The sequence below is a fragment of the Podarcis pityusensis genome (genome assembly GCF_964106645.2).
Source record: "Podarcis pityusensis genome assembly, chromosome: 4".
NCBI lineage: Eukaryota > Metazoa > Chordata > Lepidosauria > Squamata > Lacertidae > Podarcis > Podarcis pityusensis.
Window position 1 is genome coordinate 33,419,499 of NC_138027.1, and position 27,584 is coordinate 33,447,082.

Here is a 27,584-nt window from a genome sequence, read left to right on the forward strand (position 1 = left end):
ACCCTCTAAGTCTCCCTATTAGGCTCCCAATAGACTCCAGCCAACCCCCTTCCCAAAACCACAGCCCTCACCAGCCCTGCTCTGTAGTCTCCTTGAGTACTTTTGCCAGGCTGCAGTTTGTCCTTGAATTGTGATAATTCTTCTTTTGCTTGTTTGGAAGGAGGATTGGGAGATGTGAGTAGGTGGGAATGGAGTGGGGAGAGACCTCTGATTGTTGAGTGTCTCTGGAATGCACCCTACTGTACAAAGGTAGAGGCCACACATCCATTACTCTGTCTAATTTATGCTTCTGGCCCTAACCACCACTTGTATGTGGCCCCCAGAAGCTGGCCCATAAAGGAATGTGGTCTGAAATTGTATTGTAGGCCTAGCAATGCCTGGTCACATTTGCAGCTTCTCCTTTGGCTGATGGCAGAAGTATTCATTCCCAGGCAAACTCTGCCCGCATTCTGTTTTTCTTTTCTTTTTTTACATTCAGAGAAAATGGGGTCAAATTTCATTGAGAGCAGTAAAGGACTTGCATTGTACTAAGGCATTTTTGTATTTGAAACAAAATGCCAAAAATGATGCCTTCTCCCCTGTTCATTTTTAATTATGGGAAATGTCCACCACATACTCAGTGTCTCTAGCCAAAGCATCTGTTTCTGTTTGCTTCATGGCAATGCCTCCTCTCTCCCTTGTTTCCTGGAGAAAGCTAATGTCTAGAGGTACCCTAAACATCAAATTAAGGTTTCTCCAACAACCAGAATCCTGGCATTTAGGATCAAACACCCAATTTTTGTTGAAGTTTCCACCTCCAATAGTTCAAAATCATGAGATGATGATGATTAAATTATTACCTGCCTTTCACCAGCAGATCCCAGGGCAGATTACATTCAAAATTCAGAATTAAAAACAGTTAAAACAGATTACAGCCACAACAGGTGTCAAAGGCCAGAGTAAAGATGTGCGTCTTTAGCATTTGCCAAGAGGTGCATATTGAAATACCAAGACACACCTCTGTGGGGAGGGAATTCCACACCATAGGGGCTGCCACAGAGAAGGCCATACCTCTGGCTACACCCTCTGAACTTCCAAGGGTGGTGGAACTACCAAGAGTTGATCTCAACCCCCAGGAAGCTCTGTAGGTAAGAAGGCAGTCTTTTATATATTTTGGGCCTAAGCCATTTAGCTAGAGATGATCAAGTTGAAAGAAACAAGCAAAGTTCATCCTGACAGATCACAAAACAAAAACAAAAACAGAAGCCCAACCAGAAGCCTTGCTCTGTTGCAATGTTCTGTCTTGGTCACCACCTAAACACTTGTTTCCTCTATCTTTTCCCTTGCAGGGATCGCCAGTGGAAGTTTATTATCTGCAGGATGACGGATTTTGACTGCCAGTTTGACAATTTTAAGAAGAAGTGAATATGCGCCATGCTTCTGGGGGTGGGGTGGTGGTAGGGGGGAATGAAGGTAGAGGGGAAAGGAGAGAAAAATAGCAAAGGCCATATATCAACCATACACCAGTTTCTTTGCAGATGAGTAAGAATGACTCTTATTCTGCGAAGAGGGCTGCGAAGAACACTGAGCTCAACTTTACAAGACAGGCACATCCATTTGGCTCTTAATTAGGGATTAGATGGGCTGGGTTGATTTACATAATCTCTGCAGAGCATGTGTGCAGAGTAGTTCCACTTCTACCCCTTCCTGGTCCTTCGACATACCTGGTGGATGCAACGGCAGGGGACCCATGTTAACACTGTAGTGTGTCGTGTGTGTATTTCTGCCCTTCACTGGGTCTCTTCCAGCACTGACCTGAGAGTATGGGTAGCTGCCTTGTGTGTGTGCCTTTAGACAACACTTTGGACCATTTCCTTGATTTTTTTATTTTATTTTTTAATTCACAGCTACTTTACATTGTTTAGATGCTTTCTGATATAAACCTAGATGAAGCCATTTCCTTTGCTGTCTAGCTCACCTGTACAGATGCGTCTTGATTTTGCATGGCATCTTTGTATCCACTGTGCCCCGTTGTCAGTTTACAAAAAAGGACCGCCAAAATGCCCAAAATTGTGCTTTGCTGATGTTTCAGAGCTAATCATTTGCCGACAAATGCTACCAGTGTGCATACCTCCTTCAAAATAACCCAGAGCAGCAAGCCAAACCACACAGGATGTTAATCATGCCCCTTCGCTTGGAGTGCAGACTTCTTATTGCACAAACTAAGCAGTGTGGCAACTCAATCCATATTGAGATCTTGGTGTGGGGGCAGGAGGGGGCTTTAGCTCTCTGTCCCCTGCTGTAGTCTCAGTATTTGGATTGCCCTCCATGCCCACAATTTGCATTGGGAAGGAGAAGCAGCTTGAGCAAATGGGAGCTCCCCCACCCCCCACAAAAGAATTTCAGGTTCCCTCCTCATCTCGACTGGGAATGCAGTGGTGGTGATATAAGGCTGAAGCTTCCCTACCCCTGATCCAACTCAGGACCCCACTCTGTCAATTTCTGCAGAAAAAATCCTGCTCCCAGTGCCAAAAAACATGATTAATGTAGTGCCTCTACAATTAGATGACAGCAGAGGCATTTTTTTCTATGCCACAATTTTGCAACCCATGCAAATATATCACATTCATATTATCTGTTGTGGGGAACCCTCCCCCCCCCAATGTTACTTGCCTACAACTCCCCTTATCCTTGGCCATTGGCCATGCTTTCTGGGGCTGATGGGAATTGTAGTTCAGCAATATCAGGAGGATCAAAGTTTCTCCATACCTGTTATATAGCAAGCCTGCCTGACAGGAAGGATGCCAGAGATTGCTTATTAACACTATCGCCTGAAATATGATCGCTTCTACAATTAATATGTCTAAATTTCAGGTGAACTTTGAAACGGTATCAAGTTGTGTTTTTCTTAATGTTTTCTTTGACATCCTGAATAATCAGAGGCCTATGATGAATAAAATAATACCAGATCTCCAACTTCTAACTAAAAAGGGAATATAGAGTTGCAGTTTTGCGACTGAACACGATTGTGTAAAACTGATGACATCCTGATGTTGTGTGCTATGTAAGTCAAATGTGGGGTATAACTTTATTGGGCATGAAAAGGTGTGACCATGTCCCTGAAGCCGGTGACAATTTGTTCTATCACAGGAGAGGATTAAATAAATAAAAAAAGGGAGATACTTAAGAACCCAAAGACAACCCTGTTGAAATAAACTATGCAATTTACTCCAATTGCCTGTATTAGGAGATCTTTATTATGTCCGGTATTTACAAGCACATTGTCAATTGTTATCCTAATCAACTGAAAAAATAAAATAATTTGGTGATGCAGTAACTTTAAAATATTCTCTCTCGCCCCCCCCCCCAACTACCATATGTTTCTAAATTTGCTGGTTGCCAAGAAATAAGTCAATCGTGTTCTCAAGGACTCCAGGGAAAGAAGCAACATTCAGTTTTCAGTCAATGACAACAGGAAATATAACTGCTGGCAGATGGAAGCATTATAACTTGTTCTCTTCACTTGACATACCAGGGGTAGGTGGGGGTCATAGCCAGAAGTTGTCATGGCCAGAGCCAAGAGCAGCAAAGATACCCCTTTCTCTCTGAGCTGCTTCCTTTTATCTGAAAAGGAAAATGGAAATGCCATGTTAGAACTGGCCTTATATCACTGTAGGCCCAATGGTGCCTCACACAATGGGTCCCTCATTTAAAATAAACAAATAAAAGAGTTGGACACTTTCTCTTTAAGTAGCGATGCCCTGAACAAGCACAAATTTCTGGAAAAGACGAGAGACTGCATGAATTTGCAGGCGATAAGATTACAGATGCCTCTGTGAAGAGCAAATGACTCAGTATGATACTGCCGAAGACCTGCACTTTGTTCACAAACGTTTCCTTGTTTGTAGAAGAGCCTCAATGGATTTGTTCTAGCCTGCTTCAGAGACTTTATCTCACTCTAGTCCCTTGCCAGCTCCTGCTGCTCGCCTTGCATGTGGCTCCTCTCTGTCTCTTTAAACAGTTGTGCCTTGTCCATTGTAATGCTCAACTGCAGCAGCCTAAAAGTCACAGGAAGTATGCATCCGCCGCTCTTTTTCTTCATCATGAGTTGTCCCAAATCACTCGAACATATGGAACATAGGAACATAGAAAGTTGTATGGTGCCAAGTCCGGCCAACTAGTCCATTTAGCTCAGTATTGTCTGACTGGCAGGATGAAGCAGATTCACAAGGCTTCAGACAGGGGACAATTCCCAGCCATGCTGCCTTCAGGTAGAATTTATAATGGCCAAACTAGATGCAAAGCTAATGTGTCTTTGGGGGTTGGGGGTGGTGGCACAATTTTAAGCACATTTGGATTTTTGAGCAAGTCCTATGGATCAGCCCTCTGCCCGGGACAGACACTATGCTTTCCCAAGGGATCTGTGTAAAAGTCAGATCCAGTAGAATTAATCTGAGTCTTGAAAAATTCATTGAGCTGAAAAAGGAAGTGGTAAAAAGACTTACTCTTCTCATTTCCTCCCCTAACTCTATGATCTGTTCAAGGGGGGGAAAGGTATCCATCACCTCATGATGACTAAGGAGGCAGTGAGGGGTGGGGACCATAGCTGTCAACGTTTCCCTTTTTTAAAGGAAAATTCCCTTATTCCGAATAGGATTCCTCGCAAGAAAAGGGAAAAGTTGACAGCTATGGTGGGGACTCAGAGGCTTCATGGGCACCAGAGGAAGACCTCAAGGAGACCACAGTGCCCCTGGGCACCATGTTGGCAGTCCCTGCAATGTCATACCATCCAACTTTTATGGAGCCCAAACCGGGTCGTGTGTCTTCCGGGCCGTGCTCCCAGGTGAGTCACATGGCCTGTACCATGCTCTCAACCCAAAAAGTAATTTTTTGAGGTGAGAGCACGACCTGAGATTGTGTGAGATTGTGGCACCCAAAATGGCCACCATGATCTCATGTGGAACTGTATTGCAAAGTCTGGATATGCACAAATTTTGAAAGGTATTTGTGTGTCGATTCTTATATTGTTTCAGAAAGGGCAAATTTAATATGCAGTGGTACCTTGGTTCTCAAACAGTTTGGCTCCCAAACACCGCAAACCCGAAAGTAAGTATTCCAGTTTGCAAGCTTTTTTGTTTTTTTTAAAATAATATTTATTAATAATTTCAAAATTACAGAAAAGAAAGAAAAAAATTTAAAAACAACACTACAATACATAAAAAAGAATAAAGAAAAGCAAAACATAAAAACCAATGCAACAATACAGCAAAAAGATAAAAAAGAAAGAAAAAAAGACACAAATCCCATATTACATATCTTTAACTTCCATTTGCTTGTTTCATTGACCTCCTCACACCTCCCTTTTGGTATTCTAGTTTGATTAGTTATTTCAGCAAATTCTTTCCATCTTTCTCAATTTTTATTAAATAATTTATCTTAACAATTTAACCTATTAATTAACTCAACAAATCCTTTCCATCTTTTCCCCATATTCTGTTATTCAAATTACCTTAATTTATTTAACCTTATCTTACCAAAAAATACTTTAGAGCTTAAAGCTTAATACTCGATTATACATAACTCCTGATATCATTTCTACTAGAGTCATATAGTTTCATTCCAACATTTTCCCTAATATTCATTAATTTTAGGCTAATTCGCTAGAAAAAAAAAATCTTTATAAATTTTCTTCCAGTCTTCATCCAACGTCTCTTCTTCCTGGTCTCGGGTCGTGTCAGTCCTTACTGTCCATTCCATCTAGTCCATCAACCTGGTAATCTTATGTCCGAGGCCCTTAAGTCTCTTCCATGTCCCTTCTGCAGATCTTCTTCTTCTTGTTTATACTTGCACTTTTCCTTGTCTTTTGTTGGTCTCTTTCTTAATTTCTTTCCTTTCTCATTGAGGAGTAGGTCTCTGGGGGATTCCAACCCAAAATTATCTCTGTCTCCCTTCATCAAACCAGCCCATTCCCCACAGTCCCACTCCCCACAATCATCAATGTAGTCCAAAAAATATTTAAAAGCATATTTCAAGGTTTCTCCAAAGTTAAGAACCTCCTCAGCTCCAGACTCCCCCTGGCCCACTCCAACTTCAATCTTCAAAGACAGCGGCTTATGCTCCTGTAGGGCCTCAGGTCTCTCCATTTGTATTATTTGAGGTGCAACTGCATCCTCCTCCATTATCTTCTGCACTTGCCCAATCAACACAGGTTCCTGAGTTGGTCCCTGAATGGTTTCTGTCTCAATATTTCCTGTTTGTCCACAGTTATTAACCACAACAGTCATCAAATCCATTTTCTCATTCATCAAATCCATCTTCTCATGCATCTGTTCCAACAAGGCACTTGCCTTGCATAAAGCAAGCACCAAAACTTCCTCCCAGCTCATATTTAGTCAAGGTCAAAAAGGACTGGTCCCACGATCTTAATCTGACAGCTGTAGAGTCCTCAAGTAGACTGCAGCAACAATTTAGCAAGCTCCCTCTAGAGGAGACAATTTCTATTTGTATCCATTTTTTTAAGGCAAGTCCAACAAAGGAAAATTACTTTCATTTTTCAGATATTTTGTTTCTTTAGAATGCAAAAGGCAACATTGGAATCAGTTTATTTCTCTTCTTTAGCTATCTGTCAAAGTATTCCATTCACAGTCAATGAACCTCTCCAACAATTTCTGTCTCTGACACCCCGTTCCCAGGTTAGAGACGGTGGAAACTTATCTTTCTTCACTCCCTCTCCTGCAGGCGTTAAACAAAGCCCCCCCCCCTTTTCTCCTGCTTCCAAGGGGGTTTCAGTAGTTTTAAATGAAGGAAATTTAGACTTTTTAAACGACTTTCCAGGCTTTAGCTGACAAGGTTTTTGCTTCAGTCTATATACAAAAAGCGGAAGGCGGACTTCCTGTTTTGAACCTTCCCGCTTCGGTGCCAAATTAAGATATTTCTTGATCCAATTTTCCGTTTCTACTCACGGGTACTTGTTTAAAATCCAATTGTCCACAGGAAAAAGTCAGCGCTCTCCGGCAATGGCTGTGCGGCTTCACTCCGTGAAAGTAGCAGTCAGTTCGCAGCACCGCGCCGCTCACCCCACTTCACTCCGGAGCCCCAAAATGGGGTTCCTGGTGAGTAGGGGGGGCGCTCCTGGTGCCCTGCCGAACCCCACGTTCCCAGGCTTCCTCCGCCTGGGATTTCTAGCGGGTCCCCACCTTCGCTGCGGCGGGAAGACCCAGTTTCCACGGAGCCAGTTCCTCCGGTCGGAGGAACTCCGCCATTCGCCGATGGCGCTAACCCGGAAGTCCTCCAGTTTGCAAGCTTTTTTGGAAGCTGAATGTCCGACGCAGCTTCTGTGGCTTCTGCTTGAGTGCAAGAAGCTCCTGCAGCCAATCGGAAGCGGTGCCTTGGTTTTCAAACTGTTCTGGGAGTCGAACAGACTCCCGGAACGGATTAAGTTCGACAACCAAGGTACCACTGTATTCACCTCTCTGTGTGGACTGAATTGAATTTCTGCCCCATCCCTACCCCCGTCTAGGTGTCTGTCTCAGTTTTACAAGTCTCAGACATGGTAAGGCAGAAGCATGTAATCAAGTGGGGAACACTGTGGGAAAATCCAGACATTAAGATTGAAGACTTGCAGATGATAAGCTGGAGAAGGTTCAGAGAGACTGGTCCGATGAGCGCCTGATGCTTACAGAAATGTTATCAGAACTTCGTGTATCTCTTGCTTCCCAGTGCAGCTGGAAATAGCTTGCTAGCCTCTTCTCCCCAGAGAGATTGCAACAGCCCTAGAACTGCCTGGCACTTGAAAGGACATGGTGACATGCAAATTCTTCTTCTTTCCATTTCTTTTTTAAAAATAATAATAGCTGTGTGACCACTCTGGAGTCTGGGAGACTTGCAAAGCTACAACTGCGCCCTAGCCGAACTGCTGGCTCTTATAACATAAAAAGGAACTGATTTCTCCTGTTAGTAACAATACAAATGGGAACCAGGAGCGATTTCACTGAATGGAGTGAAATTAATTTGAAATTAATGGAATGTAATTTCCATTCAGTGTAGTTAACCTAGTGTAAAATTAGTGCTAATGAGATCAGCACTGGGGATGGGCTCTGGCTCAGAGCAAGAGCATATGTTTGAATGCAGAAGCCTCCAGGTTCAATCCCTCAGATCTCCAAGCAGGACTTAAAAAATATCTGAAAACCTGGAGAACCACTACTAGTCAATGCTGACAATAGTCAGCTTGGTATAAGGACATTTTCTCTCATCCTAGTCAGTTCCTCATAAGAAGCCAGTGATTACGCTATGGGTTGATTCTAGAGGTTAAAGGTTATGGGAATGTAGTCCCGTATTCACTCACGTAGTAGTAGTACTTTACTTATTTCTGAGTAAACAGGAACATAGGAAGCTGCCTTATATCAAGCCAGACCATTGGTTCATCTTGTTCAGTACTGTCTACAATTGATTGGCAGCAGCACTTCAGGGTTTGAGGCAAAGGACTTTCCCAGCTCTATTTGAAGATGCCACTGATTGAACAACAGGTCAAGGATGTCCTCCACTACTAAGCAACATCCCTTCCTATTCAATGCAATCCTAATAACTTTTACTCAAAAGCATGTTTTGCTATATTTAATTCAGGTTGCTCACATTGCAACAGAAGTAAGCACCAATGAGTTGCATGGGATTTACATCCAGGGAAATGTGTAAAGGATTGTATCCTTAACCTCCTTGGTTCTGTTCAAAGCCATTGACTTGTTTGGGCTGGGTAATGTTATTATATGGCTTATGCAGAACATCAACATAGGCTCTCCCTACTGAGGTGATATCTTATTCTATGCCATCACAGTTATATCAGAAAGTATTGCACAATAGTAGTGATTTGTCTCAATGAAGCCAATAGTATGGCTCTAGATGACAACTAGACACAGATCTATGGCAAAGAGTTTGCTATCAGACAGAAATTCAATGAAGTACTAGCAAGCTCTTTAAAAAGCGCATATGTGTGTGGAGTGGGGAGGGGAGGGGATAATCCTTCAGCATGGTCTTTTTACGGTGCCATGGGCTGCTGATTGACCATTGCTTTTGCTAGGAAGGATTAATAGTACAGAATAACTCTCCTTCATACACAAATTATTCCAGCTGCATAGGAGTACACTGCTGTCAAAAGGCTATCATGGAGGCTATTCCAAGGACAACTCAAAAGTCTTAATGCAGTGTCAATAGCCCAGAATAGTTGGTTGATATTTCCTCTCAAGTGGGTGAGAAGATAGTTGGCAATTGTTTTTGCTGCCTTGGATATCTGAGAGAAAAGTAGCGTATAAATCCTGGCAACAAACAAATAAATAAGCCTCTCTGTCGGCTTGAACAATAGCCTGCCAGAGAATGGAGAAGGTGAAAACACATCTCAAGCTATTGGGAGTGGGATAATGGAAGGATGTGTGTGAAGATGAGAAGATGAGAAGAAAAGACACACTGAGGAAGTGTATGCCTTTGCCTGCTGTTGGCTTCCACGTTTGGCAGGGATGGAGAACATTTGGTCTTGAACTACAACCTCCATCATCCCTGATCAATGGCCTTGCTGGCTGGGGCTGGTGGAATCCAGCAACATCTAGATGCCACAGATTCCTCAGTCTTGACTTGGGGTGTTGTTGTTGTTATTTAGTCGTTTAGTCGTGTCCGACTCTTCGTGACCCCATGGACCAGAGCACGCCAGGCACTTCTGTCTTCCACTGCCTCCCGCAGTTTGGTCAAACTCATGCTGGTAGCTTCGAGAACACTATCCAACCATCTCGTCCTCTGTTGTCCCCTTCTCCTTGTGCCCTCCATCTTTCCCAACATCAGGGTCTTTTCCAGGGAGTCTTCTCTTCTCATGAGGTGGCCAAAGTATTGGAGCCTCAGCTTCATGATCTTTCCTTCCAGTGAGCACTCAGGGCTGATTTCCTTAAGAATGGATAGGTTTGTTCTTCTTGCAGTCCATGGGACTCTCAAGAGTCTCCGCCAACACCATAATTCAAAAGCACCATAATATATGTTTTGTATAAAAACATATATTACAACAATAGTTGAGGGCCTTCTGAAATGTCTTCTCCAAAGAAAGATACTACTGTCTGTTGAAGTTCTCAACATTCAAGGAAAGCACACAATACTATGCTATCCATTATGCAAATTATGGAAAGATGTTAAGGAAACATCTGCACTGTACATCTCCAGTACCTTTGACCTTTCTCCCCATCCAGTTGATCTGGATGAACTGAAGCAATACTGTCTTTTGCAGAAGGGTTAGACTACAATTAGGTTGTACGCAGGCTCCCTCGGCCAATAAAGTGAGATGAGCGCCGCAACCCAAGAGTCGGCCACGACTGGACCTAATGGTCAGGGGTCCCTTTACCTTTACTAGACTACAATTAATGGCATCATCACCTAGGAAGGAGTTATCAAAATACTTCCACATAGATACTCTTCCCAAAAAAGAAATCCGTATTTGCAGTTCCCAACAATAAACCCTGGAGAGAATTGGCTTGGGGCCTCCTCTAGATTAGCATTTGAAATTTCGTAAAATGAGATAACCTTGCCAGGGAGTCACAGGACTCCCAACTGGCTAAAAGGAAGCTAGTGCCTGGCACAGCGATGCTTTTGGCAGAACATCAGCTGGTTCTCAGGAGAAGTCTTTAGATTTCAAGGGACCAGCCCTCAGCTCTCAGTTGGCTCTAAGTAAACAAATCTATTTCTGTTTGCTAAGATTTATCACATCAGTGGGAGGTTCCAGCTGATCTCTTTTAAACAGTACCAGTTTTCCATGTACCGTGGGATTGTTTGGTGAAATTTCAAGAATTGCATAATTTCAGGAATTGCAAATGCATGCAACGCAAGGCTCAAATGCAGATTTCTCATGCTATGAAGAATCCAGTTATTCTCTTCAGCTGGGCACTCTGTTACATTTTGTTCATAAACATGACCGGGGCAGGAATTAGCATGTATTACAGAATTGCAACCTGGAGGGAAATCATTCCTAGTTGTGATTTGGGGGTGATATCAGTGCTTACTTGTAGCTCAGTAAGATATGGTGACTAGCTATGATGGCTATACTCTGCCTCAACAGTTGGAGGCAGTAATGCTTCCATTGCTGGAAACCACAGGAGGGGAGAGTGCTCTTGTGTTTGGGTCCTGCTTGCTACTTTTCCACAAGCATCTGATTGGCCCTGTAAGAATAGGATGCTAGCCTAGTTTGCCCATTGGCAATGTCTAAGCAACACGATGACCATGTACATACACAATAGACAATCTTTATAGAATTCCTTCAAACCATAACAAGTACAAAATGAAATCTTTAGTCTCAAAGCCTCTGAAAATCTTTAAATGAAGGGAGGTACCAGACTTTGTACGATGAAAGACAAGCTGTGAAGCCTTCTGTATTCAGCAAATATGATGTCCAACACTGAACAGTGATTCTGGATATTGACTACTGTTTCGTAGAATTCTTCGTCAGCATGGTGGGAGGATATAGAATTGCTTCATAAACTGAAAATAAAATGTTACTAGTTTGCCCATTGGCCTAATCTAGCAGGCTTTTCTTAGGATCTTACAACATGTCTTTACTGGTTATACATTTAACCTAGACATGTATTTTATCATAATGTCTACATTTTGTTATACGGCAAATACAAACTTTTAAAAACACATTCATTGAACATTTTCTTTTGAGCCAAGAACTGTACAGTGGTACCTCGGGTTACAGATGCTTCAGGTTATAGACGCTTCAGGTTACAGACTCCGCTAACCCAGAAATAGTACCTTGGGTTAAGAACTTTGCTTCTGGATGAGAACAGAAATCGCGTGGCAGCAGCTGGAGGCCCCATTAGCTAAAGTGGTACCTCAGGTTAAGAACAGTTTCAGGTTAAGAATGGACCTCCGGAACAAATTAAGTTCTTCACCCGAGGTACCACTGTATCACAAAATTCAGGGAACTGTGAAATCTAAAGAATAATTACACTCCAATCTGCATATGAGTCTGGGAGGCACAAATTAGGTCACTTTGCTTAAAAAATGTGGACCAAAATAAATTCTCCCCCATCACTATCCACACTGTTTCATTTCTGACCCTGATTATCTTTCCTATCTAGGAACAGGAGAAAGCATATCACCCACAGAGTCTAACTTGCTTTCAGCAGACTAAAGTCAGCAAAAAATAAACAAAAGACTTGTGCAGGTGTGAGATGTAGATAAGGGGACTAGATTGAGAGACTTTAAAAACCAGCTCAGCCCGCAGGGTCAACCTAGCCACAGAGGTGAACTGGGAGTGATAGTTGCCTCAGTCATGTGAGTATCCTGGAGAGGGGGGAGGGGGGAGATTGCAAAAAGTAGCTCAAGAGGTCTCCTCTCCAGCTGCCCTGGGGTATAGGCACAGTTGCAAACAGGAGGAAATATGGAAATGACAGGCACCAATAATGAAAATAAGAAAACAATCTTATGGTTGGTTCTTTAATGTTATTTTATGCTACTCAACATACAACAAAATGGAAAGGCTGGGTAGTTGGGGCTGGATTTTAATTTGCCTACAGCATCAAAAAGCTTGGTCCAGCCTTAGCTTCATGCTTGCACATTATGATTTCCTTTGAACTATGTGTGTGTGTGTGTGTGTGTGTGTGTGTGTGTGTGTTTGCTTAACAAATCAGGAAACACTTTAATCCCCACCACAACCAATTGTCTTACATTGGCTTTTGAATACTATTTGGCATTAGGCTTCGGGACAAAATACAAGAAGAAGATTGAAGACTGTGGAAAAGTGGAATGTCCTGGTTTTCGAACATTTTTCGGAAGCCGAACGTCTGATGTGGCTGTCGGCTATTGTTTCCGGTGCGCCTGCACCAATAGGAAGCCGTGCCTTGGTTTTTTAACGTTTCGGGAGTCACACGGACTTCTGGAATGGATTAAGTTTGAGAACCAAGATTCCACTGTATTCAGAAGGATACTGCCTCTGATTATGCAGGCAGAGCACAGCCATTATGGCCAGTAGACACTGATAGCCTTATCCTCCATGAAGCATACCCTCCAACATGTTGAGTCTCAAAACCGGGACGTGCGTCTTCCTGACTGTGTTCCTGCACAAGTCACGTGACCTGTGTGACATCGCGGAGCCCAAAAGATGCACTTTGGGGAGGGGGGCTGCACTCTTGCATGAGAGCACGGCATCCAAGTGTGTGTTTTGGAGTGCTATGCAAGATTGTGGCCCCCACAAAAGTGCTTTTTTTGGGGGGGGGGAGATCGCAGCATTAAATCGTGTGAGATCATTATGGCCAAAATGGTTTCTGTGTTCTTGAGTGAAAATACAGGGTGTCCCAGGACACTTGTGTGGTGTGCATGGAGACAGATGTGTAGCCACAAAATCAAACGTTCTAAATTGGACGGCTCTAATCAATGGACTTTAACATTCATCCCTATCTGGCAACTAGGACTCAGGTGAAATGGGAAGACTCAAGATAGAGACTAAGGAAAGCCACATTCATTTGGTAATGAGTTTGCTCAGTGAATGCCAAAGATGGGGACAAAGATGAAGGAGTATAGAATTTAGGAGTGGTGATAGAGCAGCAGACCTGGTGAAAAATTTTGTATACTGTAGTGTTCAGTAAAATAACAAAGAATGGCTGTCCTGAACGGCCAGGTGCGTACAAAAATACAAGTTGTGAAGAATGGGGTAATTTTGCAATCAATAAACTAGATAGCCAAGAGAGCCTTCCAAGTGACTTTATAAATGAAAATATTAGCCCTCTGGATATCAGATACCTGTCCTGACAGAAGAGTGACATGCCAAGCAAAATGAAACCCCTGGGTAGTTTTGATTTATCCTTTTAAAATCTCTGTTTAGAAACTCAGATCAGAGAAACTGGGCAGATACATGAACAAAAGGACAATAAAGGGACAGACATGCAGGCAGCAGAGATAATAAATATGAATAAGATAGGAAGAAAAGGAGTCCAGTAGCTAGGTATGCTATATTTAAAAGTTAGATTTGGGTGTTTGTAGATGCAAACTACAAGCTACTTTCTAGTGTGCTTCCCCCTATAATACTTGATATATAATACTTAGGGATGGGAGAAATTGACAGCTTTGGTTTCTCATTTTTCCAATCTTAGAATAACAGAATTGGAGAGTAGGAAGGGATCCCAAGGGACATCTACAAATGAAGAGGACAAAACAGTTAAATTACTCCATGTCAGCATGTCTTAATAACCATTTATGCATCCGGTGATGTCCATAAAAGAACACAAGACTCTATAATGTGGAAGCCTAACAGGAGACAGGGTCCCCTCTCCATTTTCTCAGCACAGACGTGCCTTCCTAAGGCAGAGCAAACTTGCATCGGCATGGAACTCTGCTCTTGAAATCTTACTTAGGTGGTGCCTTTTAAAAGACGCTATTTCCACACTTTGCCAATGAGGCAGCAGTGAACTGACCTTGGGGACTCAGCTGCAGCATTTTGTTTCATTCCACATCAGGCAGTTCAATTTCTAAAACTGTACCCCCATTCTCCTTATTAAGAGGATCGGTGTATGAGTGTGGATATGTGAGTTGTTTTTGCCAAATAGCTCTCCCAGGCTCTCTGAAACCTATTCTTATCTTAAACTATTCTTATTTTACTTACTGGACGAGACTTGCTGACAAATGCACCCTGACCAGATACAAATGCAGCCAATTGCTTTGAACCAGAGCAGCGGTTGCGGCGTATCGTTTCAAGAGGGATGCCCTTTTTGTCTGATAGTTTCCTATTATATCGGCAGCTGCTGCTGCAGCTGAGTCACTCTTCTTGTGCTGAAAGTCTGCCACAGTTCTTGGGGATTCTGCAGAGTCATAGACTGCGCTGAAAGGATACTCATATGAGCAAATGTACAGCATGAGTTCACCTTTCAAAAGGCAGTGGGGTGATGTCACAGAACAACTTTCTTCCTGATCTTAACACAAGTGAAACAACTTCACCTAGAAAGGAATTGCATTCACTTTCAGAAGGAATGTATGATTTCTTCTATAACTGCTGTTTCTCCTTTAATTAGCTACTAATTGTGATTCCTCTCTTTTAAGACCTGAAGAAGCAAGTCCAGATGTGTTTCCCCACCCTCCTGCTTCTGAGTATTGTAATATGTACAATTGTTTTAAGTGGAGTTGGGAGATGGCTTTAAAAAAAATAAGCATTATTTTAAAAAAGAAACGTTTTTAAAAAAATAAACATTATTTACTTCAATCTGAAAAATGTTTATCTTTTATTGGAATATGGTTATGTATTATTTTTATTAATAATAATAAAAGCCTTCCACATACATGTCTCAAGGAGATGTGCAAAATACAACAAAAACAGTTAAAACCAATTTAAAACAACAAAGAAAATAACAGCAGATAAATCTTCAATCCTCAGATGTAGTGCTAAATTTTCAATAGTCCCTCCCCCCCTTGTACATAGTTGTAGTTATATCTGTATAATGAATTGGTTACAGCAACTCCATCATTCTAAATGAATTATTTGTTTTTCTTTTGTCTTAGAAGGTATTTCATTTGTGCAATGGCATTTGTATTTTATGTGTATTTTAGCATGTTATTTTTTGGGAGGAGGAAAGATTGAAACCTGTACTCCAAACTGAGTCTGGATAAGAAGAGAAGAAGAAGAGTTTGGATTTGATATCCCACTTTATCATTACCCTAAGGAGTCTCAAAGCGGTTAACAATCTCCTTTCCCTTCCTCCCCCACAACAAACACTCTGTGAGGTGAGTGGGGCTGAGAGACTTCAAAGAAGTGTGACTGGCCCAAGGTCACCCAGCAGCTGCATGTGGAGGAGCGGAGACGCGAACCAGGTTCCCCAGATTACGAGACTACCGCTCTTAACCACTGCACCACACTGGCTCTCTAAGGAATAGGCAACCAGCACAACGGGTACAGTCTTGCTATATTGGTGTCCTCCAATGTCTAACACACACACACACCATTCCAGCAACTGTCTTCTGTGCCCACTGAAGTTTCTTTAAGGGCTCAAGTGGAAACCTGCTTACAGAGGAAGTCCAACAAGCCCATTAGCGTGCAGTACTAGATATATGAGTATCTCTAGCCAATAACAGTGGAACAGGCCTTCTGGGTATCAGTGAAGGAGTCACGATAACACTGGGAATGAGTGGCTATGACTAATTAGTTAAAAGGCACTTCTAAACATAATTATGCAGTGCTGGAAAACTAAATGCAGCTATAAAAGACTTCTTGCTGAGAAGAAGCTTGTAGAATAATGCACAGTTGCCTTCATTTCCATGGTTACCCAGGTGCACATTAAGTCGAAGCAAAGTCAAAAACATGGGGGCTAGTTTCTCACTGCTTACCTGCTCTTTAATCTTCAGCTCGTGGGTCAAATGGGTGGTAGAAACTATAATAAAATTAGTAGAACTTTGCACTTGGAAGGGTAGAAGCAACAGATGGTCTCCTATTTTAATTGGTGGTATAACATTTCAAAACCTCTTTCCTTTCCCTGCCCCCAAGAGAATAAACCTAAATTCCTGTTCTATAGCTGAACTGAAATTTTGCAATCCTGCTACCAAATCAAAAACTGGAAATTTTCAAATTTGACTTTTGAATCCAAATCTTGATGGTGGAATGTTACCATCTTGGCGCTTCAGATAGATAGATAGATAGTTTTTTTCTTTAAAAAAAATGTTTAGGGGTACTCTCATTTTCCTACTCATATTGAAATACTGCCCCTCAATGAGGCCAAATTTAGATTCACAATTTTTTTAGGGGTATGTGTACCTCTGCGTACACCCAGAAAAAAAAGCACTGGATAGATAGATAGATAGATAGATAGATAGATAGATAGATAGATGATAGATAGTCAGTGTTAAACATATAACATGCCATTTGTAAAATCATGCCCTATTTAACTTCAAGAGTGGCTGCTAGCCATGACCTCTCCTCAGGACCAAGGCAATAGGACAAATGAGGGCACAAATTTGCATAAAAATTGCATGTATTGATTTCTAGGTAGAGATGCAAATTTAGAAATACTTCTTGTAATTTAAATAGAAATGCAAGTTGTCTCACCATGGTAGGGAAGAGAGCCTGTGGAAGTTGGGAAAAGAGCTTGTTCAGACTGCTGTCCAGGTGCTGCTGATGGACAACTGTGAGACCTTTGCTCTCCCTCCTTCTGGTTTCTTATTTTGGGAGCAGACTTCCAACTGGACAGACTTTCAAATGGAAGACTCCTAGACGACTGTCCTCTGGTAGCCCCTCAAGCAGAGGACTCTGTAAAATAGGACAATGACAATTGTAAGTGTTACGAATCAATCTAAGTGTGTTGCAGTGGTGGAAAGTGGGGGTTCAGCTTCCATGTCTCCACCTAGCTCTAACTAAAGGACAGAACTGCAAGGAGACAAGACACCAAGAAAGTCCTGCTGCACCATTAGAGGATCATGGTTCCTGCAGAAGCTTCAAGGTCCTCCTCAGTTGGTGGCCTGAGCAACTAGGCTATAGTCCTAAACACATGAAAGAAGAAGTAACCACTGAATTTAGTGGAACTTATTATTGAGTAATCATGCACATCATACATTTCAAGCACAGGGCTTCCCTCAAATAACCTTTGGCACAGTTGTTTGTTAAGGGCGCTGGAAAATGTAGCACTGTAAGGGGCAAACTACAACTCCTAGGGTTCTTTAGAGGAAGCCGTGCACTTTAACATATATATGGTGTGGATGTGACTGAACATGTTATACTGGGGTCAGGTTTGACATGTAGGGAGGGAGGTTTTTTTAGTATTTGTCACCATTTATGTAAAAAAAATCCATTATGTCCCCCCCCGCCCCCCGCTGTGATGAATTCTACAGAGCGATCCCAAGAAAATGAGCTGACAGTGTTCCCCGGTAGTCAAACTGCATATGATATTAGGTAAAGGTAAAGGACCCCTGATAGGTAAATCCAGTCGCAAACGACTCTGGGGTTGCAGCGCTCATCTTGCTTTATTGGCCGAGGGAGCCGGCGTACAGCTTCCGGGTCATGTGGCCAGCATGTCTAAGCCGCTTCTGGCAAACCAGAGCAGCGCATGGAAACGCAGTTTACCTTCCCGCCAGAGCGGTAACTGTTTATTTACTTGCACTTTGACGTGCTTTTGAACTGCTAGGTTGGCAGGAACAGGGACCGAGCAACAGGAGCGCACCCGGTCGCGGGGATTCGAACCGCCGACCTTCTGATCGGCAAGTCCTAGGCTCAGTGGTTTACACCACAGCGCCACCCGCGTCCCACACTGCATATGATATAAATCACCATTAAATGCAAGGATTTATTTATTTATTTATTTACAAATACCCAGTGCGGGGGGGGGGGTCCCGTTTGGGTGCATGAGAATGACAGGAAGTGGGGGGGGGGCTTCATTCTGAGACCCCCGGGTATAGGACAGTATATAAATTCAATAAATAAAGAATATAACAAATTCTTTACTCCTTTCATCTGCCATTTGCCTTGCCTTATATTTTAGGGGTGGGGGAACCTATATTAACTTAAAGAGCTATATTCCCTCAAAGGCAGCCTCCCACAGGCCTCATACCAGTGGCTTGTGTGGTAAAATAGAGCATGACTGGACTCACATCGTTCTCCATTCTCCATCCATGGAAGCAAAAGGTATTATCACAGTAACAGTGACATGTTCCAGCCCAAATCACTAGAGGAGCAGGGCCAGTGAAGGGTGTGGCCTGTCCGGAATGGCCTGGACAGAGTCCTGAGCGTCAGACAGAGAACTACATGCGTCCTCTGAGCTGAGAGTTTCCCAGCCCTGCCCTGAAAGGTCCCACAAAAATGGAGGCCTCCTACACCAGTTTTGGGTCTCCCCTCAGTAGAAGTGCCCCTTCGGAGGAATGTGGATGCTGCATGAGACATAAGAAAGAAGCAAGATTGTTGTTGTTGTTTTCTTTCTTTCCATTTTTGTGCTCTCTGTGGCTCTCTGGCAGAATTAGTGGGTGTTTCGTTTTCAACTGCAGGAGTGGGAGAAAGTGGAGGCAGATGTCAGATTGTTTAGAAGATGTCTCTGCTAGAGCGCTGGGATATGATGCGCAGCAGCTGTTCTGCTGGCCACTTTCTCGTTTTTGCACTCCTTACGGTCAGGCATTCATTCTCTCCACAGCAGATGGCTGGGGTGTGGGAAGGGGGGGAGCAGCAGCAAGATTTTATTTATTCTTCTCCTATAGAGAGAAAATAATAATAGCCGTCTTCAAATATCTTAAGGGCTGTCACATGGAGGAGGGAACATGCTTGTTTTCTGTGAACCGCCTTGAGACCTTTGGGTATGGGGCAGTATATAAATCCAAAATAATAATAATAATAATAATAATAATAATAATAATAATAATAATAATTTTCTCCTGCTCTGGAGGGTAGGACTCGAACCAGTGGCTTCAAGTTGCAAGAAAGGAGGTTCCAACTAAACATTTGGAAAAACTTTCTGACAGTAAGAGCTGTTTGACAGTGGAACAGTCTCCCTCGGGAGGTTGTGGACTCTCCTTCCTTGGAGGTTTTTAAGCAGAGGCTAGATGGTCATCTGTCATGGATGCTTTAGCTGAGATTCCAGCATTGCAGAGGGTTGCACTAGATGACCCTGGGGATCCCTTAAAACTTAAGATTCTATCATTTCCTTCTATTTCTTTTTTTGTTCATTTATCAGAATGCAAGTTTCATTTTTTGAAATCCCTGCATTTTTTTCTTGTTAATTCTCTTTTTAATCCAGAATTCCAGTAACTGTCTGCCCCCTGTCCTTGAACTCTGAAGGATTCCAGCCTAGCTCTTACAGACGGCAGATGAAATGGGAGATCTGGATGGTGCCACTTTGATATAAAGGCAAATCTTACCAGTTGCTGAGAAGGGTGGAGCGCACTGTTGCACTCAGGGGCTGTTTGAGGGCTTCCCATAGGCATCTGGTTGGCCACTGTGAGAACAGGGTGGTGGGCTAGATAGCTAAGTCTAATCCAGCTTTTCTTATGTTCTATGTTCCTTTGTTAACTAGTGGTCATCAGCTGAGTTGCTATCTCTATATTAAATCAATCGACACAAGATAATATCACCAAGGCAACTATCTGTAAACAAGCAATAAACGTCCATAAGGAGGTTTAATAAACTGAAGGACATGGTCCTCTTTCTATGCTCCTCCCGATGGAAACATGCAGATGGGGACAAATATACCCCTGCTTTAAGTCATTTACATACTCTCTTTTATTGTATATTATTTACTACAATGCTCGATGACTAAGCTCTTTAGCGATGAAATGTCAGATTACTGGAACGGCATCCGAGCACTGAACCACTGGTATATCACAACTGGACTCTTTATTACTGCATTTGCAATTGTTCAAGATAAAAACTATTTTGGAAAGAGTAGAAATGAGCACTGAGCCACTGATATATTACAAGTAAACTCTTTATTTACTGTGTTTGCTATTGCTTAAGATAAAATGTATTTGAGAAAAAAACTACTTTTGCCATTTTTGTGGAAGTTTATTGTTTGTTTACAGATAGTTGCCTTGGTGCTATTATCCTGTGTCGATTGCAATAGTCATTGTATCACCACCCTGTTCATTGTTTTATTGTTATATCTCTATATTAGACCAAGAAGGAAGGCAGTTGAGGAAGGGGACTGAGCTAAGATTGTAGTTTTTGGAGAGCAAGATGCTAGAGTAGGTGTTGCATTGGCCTGATCTAGCATGCTCCAGATCTTAATAATGTGGTAACAGCATTACAGAACAACTTTTGAAGTAGAATGATGTGTGGACAGTCCAGTCTAAATCCACCGCCATTGCACTATCATTGCCTCAAAGACACGTTGCAGAGGACACCCACATTAAAACCCCCACTTTAGAGGGGCTTCTATGGGGAATAACATAACTTTAGCAGCTTGCATCTTTTCTTCCAGCTAGACAGATTTTGCAACAGAGGTTTCATATAAAATGCAACAGTGGATGATCCAAAGAGCCAGAACTGTTCCCCACTGGCTGTTCAATGGTGTAAGTTTCAATGGACCTCCCAGAGTCAGCTGGTTGATTCTCATTAATCATGTGCCAACTCTGCGTGATTCAATCACCACTGCAAATTCCCATTCATCTCTACAGACAGGTACTCTCTGTGCTCGAACTATAATTAGATGATCACTGGGGATGGAAGCCACCTGCTAAACAGGCGCTGGCTTATGTTGGCCGTTGCAACTTTTGTTTTGTTTTCATTCATTCAAGAGCAGAGAGGAGATGGGCCACTAATGGCGCAACTGTTGTCCTTCCGCTGGCTGCTAATATTATGTTGACGGATGTTCTTTGAGAGGGAATTATTTTATTGAGAGTCTGCAAGAGACACCAGGAAGAGCACCAGAGGTGTGATTCTTGTTTTTTTAACCCCCTTTCCCCCATTTCTTTTCAAAATGCTTAAGTGTGAACTGTAAGCCATTCCAGAGCCTGGGAGAGAGGTGTTCTGATGAAGTAAAATAAATAAGGAGCAAAGTGTAGGACTCAAAGTTGGGATGTTGGGCTAATTCATCATTTATCATTCATTTAACAAATCTATAGGCCGGGGAGTATGGGATGTTAGGGAGGGCTAAACCAGGTGAGGGTAGCCAAGGACTTTCCCTGTATGCGAAGACAGGCTCCAGAGGATTGAGCGAATGGGACCAAAAGTGGGTCCAACAGTCAAGAAGGCAGTTTCTGCATGTACTGTAGAGGGAAGTGAGGGGCAGATATGGCTCATCAATTTGGGAAGGTAGCCCATCCAGGAAAAGGAAAACTCTGATCCTAAACCTCTGCTACCTTGCAGGATATCTTTGGGAGAAGAAAGGGCTAAGGAGTGAACCCCACACAAATCCAGAGTGGAATCCCTAAGACAGTTGGATGGCACCTTATACGCCTCCTTCTGGCAACTCCTGCAGCCAAGCTGGTGCCAAGTGTATTGCTCTGCTTTCTTTAGGACCACATCAGTGAGGCGGGGGGGGGGAGGTTGTCTTTTGGGCAGCCCAGAACCTCCATACACACTGCCCAGGCATGCACCCCAAGGATATCAGTTGGGTGCTGCTAATGCAGCGTTTTGACTTCACCCCTTGAAGCGCACTCCATTGTTTCTTAAGACCAACTGATGACAACAACAACAACAACAACAACAACAACAACAACAACAACAACAACAACGTTTTTCAGGGCAAAACTCTGAAAGGCCCACAACTATCATCCTATCTGTTTGTGCTCTGCTCTGTTTCCTTTTTTTCCACAAAATGAATTTCTTTACCCCCTACTGTATAGCCTTTCTTGCATAGGGTTCTCTCTTCCCCTTCGAGCCTCCTCTGCTAAACCTCTTGGACTCTGTTCCATTCTCACATTCTTCCTTTCCATCCTCATAACTATTGCTTCCCAGTCTCCCCAGCTTACTAGAAGAAGACTGGGAAGCAGATGGAATCTCAGCTTCTTTCAGCCTGACCTATAAAGCCTTTGGCACCTTTGTTATTATGAGAAACAACAGCTGCAAAATCCAAAATATGGGCGGGGATGTGTGTGTTGTCCTTGATCCAGAAGGACTTTTAAGATTTCCTGTCCCACAGGCCCTGTTTTCCAATTTCAGGAACAGAAAGGGCATGGAAGAACGTTAGGATTGATTTCTTTTCTTTTTGAATAAAATTAGCAGATTACAATTAGGTCAAAACAACCTTATCGGAGAGATGAGGTCATCATCCTTACTGAGCTGTGTCTAAATAACTGAATTGCATGTCCCCAAAACAGTTACATCCCTATCTGCTAACAATGCTCTGAAAGCTAGGAAAGTAGCAAATTTTTCTCCTTCCATAGACCCCTTCTCGCTCCCTGATGTCCTTCAGGCTCAGGCACACCCCTCACACTTTTTTTTTCATGACACCATTCGCACATGGCTGGGTACGTGAGAGAAAGGCTATGCCAGCACAGGGCACACACCTCCTATTTGCACAAGGACGCAATATAAACCAGTGTGGTGTAATGGTTAGAGTGTTGGACTATGACCTGGGAGAGCAGGGTTCGAATTCCCACTCAGCCATGAACCTTGGGGCAGTCACCATCTCTTAGCCTAACCTGATTCATAGGGTTGTTGTGATGAAATGGGGAACCACGTACACCACCTCAAGACCCTTGGAAGATAATATGACTAAAGTGATGATGAATTTGATCCAAGCATCCTCCCAGATGCTGGAAGATATACGGACTCTGACCAAGAGGCTGACCCAGCCATGGTGGCCCTGGGATGGACAAACAACGTTGTGGTGGAAGCGCATCAGCCGTAGAAACAGCGCCAAGATCAAACTCAGCAATGAGGACTCGTTTGCAACATTAGATACAGGCCTTTCCCTTGCAGAAGATGAAGCACTAGTATTACATCTGCTCAACAGCCAAAGCTAATCCCCGCCCCCTCTTATTTTTGTCTTTGTATCAGAAAGGCACCCAGCCAATTTGGTTGTCAATAAATATTGCCACAGACATTTCTGAGATTGTGGTCTGTCCAACGAATGACTCTTGTCCAAGATTATTAATTGTCTTACTTTAAATGTTGTGAGGATCCTATGCCCTTTTAAAATGTGTTTTTTGGGGGGTGGGGGTTATTGGGTTGTTTTTAGTTTTATTATGTATTTTGTGGTTTTATATTTTGATTTTATTCTGTGAACTCCCTTGAGACCTTCAGGTATAGGGAAGTATATATATATAAATAATAGTAATAATAATAATAATAATAATAATAATAATAATAATAATAATACAGTGATACCTCTGGTTAAGAACTTAATTCGTTCCGGAGGTCCGTTCTTAACCTGAAACTGTTCTTAACCCGAGGTACCACTTTAGCTAATGGGGCCTCCCGCTGCTGCCACACCACCGCCGCGGCGCAATTTCTGTTCTCATCCTGAAGCAAAGTTCTTAACCCGAGGTACTATTTCTGGGTTAGCGGAGTCTGTAACCTGAAGCGTATGTAACCGGAAGTGTTTGTAACCCGAGGTACCACTGTAATAGACTTTTAGCAATCCCTCATTCATGCCAACTTAGCTGCCATAATTTTGACTGTCAGAGATGCAGTTTACAAAAGAACAGAACTGACGTGGTTCAGGTGTGTCGAGCTGTTTATTGGCCTGAACCATGTGCAAACTGGAATGGCTTCAGTCCACTGTGGTTTCAGCTGTATCAGAAATGGCAATGGTTTAATTCCTAGATTTTTACACATCTGTAGGTCTTGGGCATGGCTTGTGATGTTAAGATCACATCAGTAAAAAAAAAGTAACATCTGAAAAACTCTTTCCAACAAAAACTACCCTGAAAACAAGTCCCATGGTTGTGTACTTGATACAGGAGCCCACTCTTAGGGGCTGTGGGGGCTTTGACCCCCACAACAAAATAATTGAGGGGCCGTGGGGGCAATCAAATAAAATAGTTGATAAAATAATAAAATATTTGAGGGGGGCAGGCCCCCACAAAGTTGATGGGTATTCCCATTCAAATGGTGTGTGTGCACTGCATCATGTGATTAATTATGTGGGGTAGGACTTACCTCACCCCCCCAAAAAATATTATATTCAATTTGGCACCCCGGTACGAGATATGAAGAAAGCCTCTCTAACTGCTCAGACATGGTGTATTTTAAGGAATAGTTATGATCAGATGATCAGAGAAATGGAACTGGGGCATAATTTAGGAGCCACCCTTCCAAACAGGGTAGTCCCGGGAAGGCACTGCAGAGCATAAAAAGCAACAACTATGCAATCATTTATTCGCAAAAGCCCTGAAGAGGGATTCCACAATGAAACATAAAACATTTACGAGTGTACAGTGTAAGACTGAAGAGAGATTATTGGATTATACAGGGTTATAATAAATATGAATATAAGACTGAGAAGCACAATAAGCTTGGTATCAGCATTCTCATTTCATTAAAAAGCTGTACTCTTGGGTGAAGATTTCAGATAAAGACAAAAATGAGACAAGGCGACTGTCTGGTGCTGAAAAGCAGCTCTCCACTGATCATCTTCATCATGTCTAGAGATGGACAACATTTGCTCTACTTGAGAAACAGGTACCCACCTATTTCCCCCTGCTGGGCAAATAACTGGAGCAACACCATCTTGTTTGCGGCTGTTTGTTCCCTCTCCTGGCCACCATGGAGCATCTCAGGTTCCCACCAGACCCAATTTGAAAATTGGCCAATCGGCGGTGGCCTGGGGGTGGGGCTTCAGAAGTGGACCTGAGTGCAGCAGTCTTCACTCAGGTCCACTCCCCACCCATATAAGTTGGCCAGCCCTGCTCCTCACAGTGCAGTCAGCCAGGAGCTTTAAATGTATGGCGCAAATATGGCCTTTCACTGGCTACACTGAGACTGCCAAGCTGTTCATATCCGACAGTGAAACATGCAAGAAGGTTGTGTTCAGTAACTAGTAGCCACTAGCCCCCAGTCACCCTTAATGCTGGTTTAATAATAAATCGTCTGTCTGTAACAGTTAAAGAAACGTATTTGCATTAACAATAGCAAATATCAGAGAAAAAGGCAAACTTACTTGATAGCCTCAACAGCAGGAAAAATGCAGAAGGAATGTCCAGAAGATATCTATGTACCTAGAAATATTAGGCTGTAAGGGAGAACTTAACACTACAGCTACTCCAGGAGATCTGCAGAAGACCAGAGATTGCTTCTCCTGCATTTGTTTACAGATATTCCTGCCTCTTTTCACAAAGATATGGGAAATGTAGCTTCATAAAAATATTGTTCAAGTTAAACAGCCATATTTACACAGAGAATGAGTGGAATTAAATAAGGCTCTTTCCTGCATTCTGCACAGCAGCAAGCCAAATTATCCAGATTTACAAGTTTTTTTAGAAATAGTTCTTAATATTCTTCAGAGCATTTCTGAGGCTCATAGATTGTAGGCAGCAACCTCCTCCTTTAGACTCCAATTACTGGTGCAAAATAAGTCTACCCAGTTGATGCTTATGCTTGTTTAGAGGTGCAGAATCCTGACCCCTCTTGCGGTAGAGATCAAATGAGAAATTCTTCTTGTGTATTTGCAGAGAGTGCGCCTGTTGTTTACAGCTTCCCCTTCAAATTTAGAAACAGGGACTTTTCTCCCCCTGCTTTCTTCTGGCTACAGAAAGGTCTATAGCTATTTCAGTCCATTGCAGAGATGCCAAGGGACACGATATATTTGGCAGCCTCTTGAGCGCTTGGCAGGAAGAACATTGTAAGTCTCCAGATCTTTTGGAGGACACATTTCTTAGGGATGCTTCGAGTAGTAAGCTTCACATTGCAAAATATCTTTCACTCTACCACAGTTTTTAAAAACCGCTTTCTTAAAATGTTGACCAGCGCTAAGCTGTTCAGGAGTGTCTCATTGGACTGTGTACATAGAAGGCCCATTAAAGTCTATGAAAGGAATAGATGCTTGCTGTTGTCTAAGTTATCTTGCCATGGCTATGCTAAATTTGGAAGATTGCCCTGCCCATTAAAGGACAGTGTGATGTCACAGGTTAGAGAAAGATACTGCCAGGCTAGGATGTGAATTTTCAAAAGTAAAGAGGATCATTGCCATATAGCTATGGTTTACACTATTATTACGGTAGGTACAATTCAAAACAGGGGATTGTCCTACAGAGCAGAAAGCAGGAGTGACAGTACTGTGTAACCCAGTGATACAAACTGAGATATCCTTTATCTCACATAGGCTCTGGAGTCTATTGTCCCTCTTGGCTTGACATTATGGTTTGCCAAACAATGATATGGCTTACTTCACCTGTTCAGTGGTGGCACCCGATCTTTGGAATGTCCTTCCCAGGGAGGCTGGTCTTATACAGACACTGCTATATTTTTTGGTTAAGGTGAATACCTCTTTTATTTGTTCCGCTTTTTCGTTCTTTTTTGATCCTGTTTCAACAAAATGGATTTAAAACTTGGTACTGGACTTAATATTTGGTTATTTGTTATTTGATATTTAGTGAATTGATAAATTAATTGCTATTTAGCCTTTTGATTTGTGAGCTGGCCTGGGAAGTCTCTAGCAGTGAAGAGTGGAATAAAAGTATATAAACTAACCATGTAAGGCACCTCGTTTCTACACAGTCACATTAGCCAGTGGCCCACTGCTGTGGACCTTGCCTCAGCCTTCTATGTAGCTTCCAACCATCCCTGACCCTGATGCAGTTCTCCTGCATCTCACTCCTAGGGCCAACAATAAGAAGCTGTCTATTTTGGGTTTTCTCAGTTTATGCCAAGTTTGGTAACTCTATCTCAAGAGGCAACCAAACCAAGGCAAAAAAATGAAGCCACACCAGAGTAGTGTTTTGGTCCACCATCTTGAATCAAAATGGCGCCCAGCATCTAAACATTGACGAAGACTGCCTCTCCCACCTCAGGAACCCTTGTGATGAATTTGGCAATGATATCTTGAGAGTCGTCCGAACACATAGAGAACAAACATACCATTTCCCACAATATATGGTAGATATAAAAACAGTGCACACATAAAATCGTTTCCAATTCAAAATGGATGCGAACTGGGATTTAGATTTTAAAAGGAACATTTTTAGCAGGTGCCAAAAAGGCAATAGAGAAGGTGCCTGTTTGGCATGCAATGGAAGGGACTTGG

The 27,584-nt window shown here is 42.6% G+C and overlaps 1 protein-coding gene and 1 long non-coding RNA gene across 2 annotated transcripts in view; one reads left to right on the forward strand and one right to left on the reverse strand.

Moving 5' to 3' along the window:
• Positions 1 to 3,213, forward strand: part of DPT (dermatopontin) — a 15,451-nt gene extending 12,238 nt beyond the window's left edge. The window contains exon 4 of the mRNA XM_081002787.1: positions 1,329 to 3,213. Within this exon, the coding sequence (XP_080858913.1) occupies positions 1,329 to 1,404 (76 nt within the window). The 3' untranslated portion in view covers positions 1,405 to 3,213. The remainder of the gene's footprint in view (positions 1 to 1,328) is intronic.
• LOC308475637 lies at positions 2,604 to 26,186 on the reverse strand. Its single transcript, XR_013985321.1, has 3 exons — positions 25,503 to 26,186; positions 17,030 to 17,230; positions 2,604 to 3,603 (listed from the first exon to the last, which is right to left on the reverse strand). It is a non-coding gene; the product is annotated as an uncharacterized lncRNA (long non-coding RNA).
• Between the last annotated feature and the right edge of the window lie 1,398 nt (positions 26,187 to 27,584).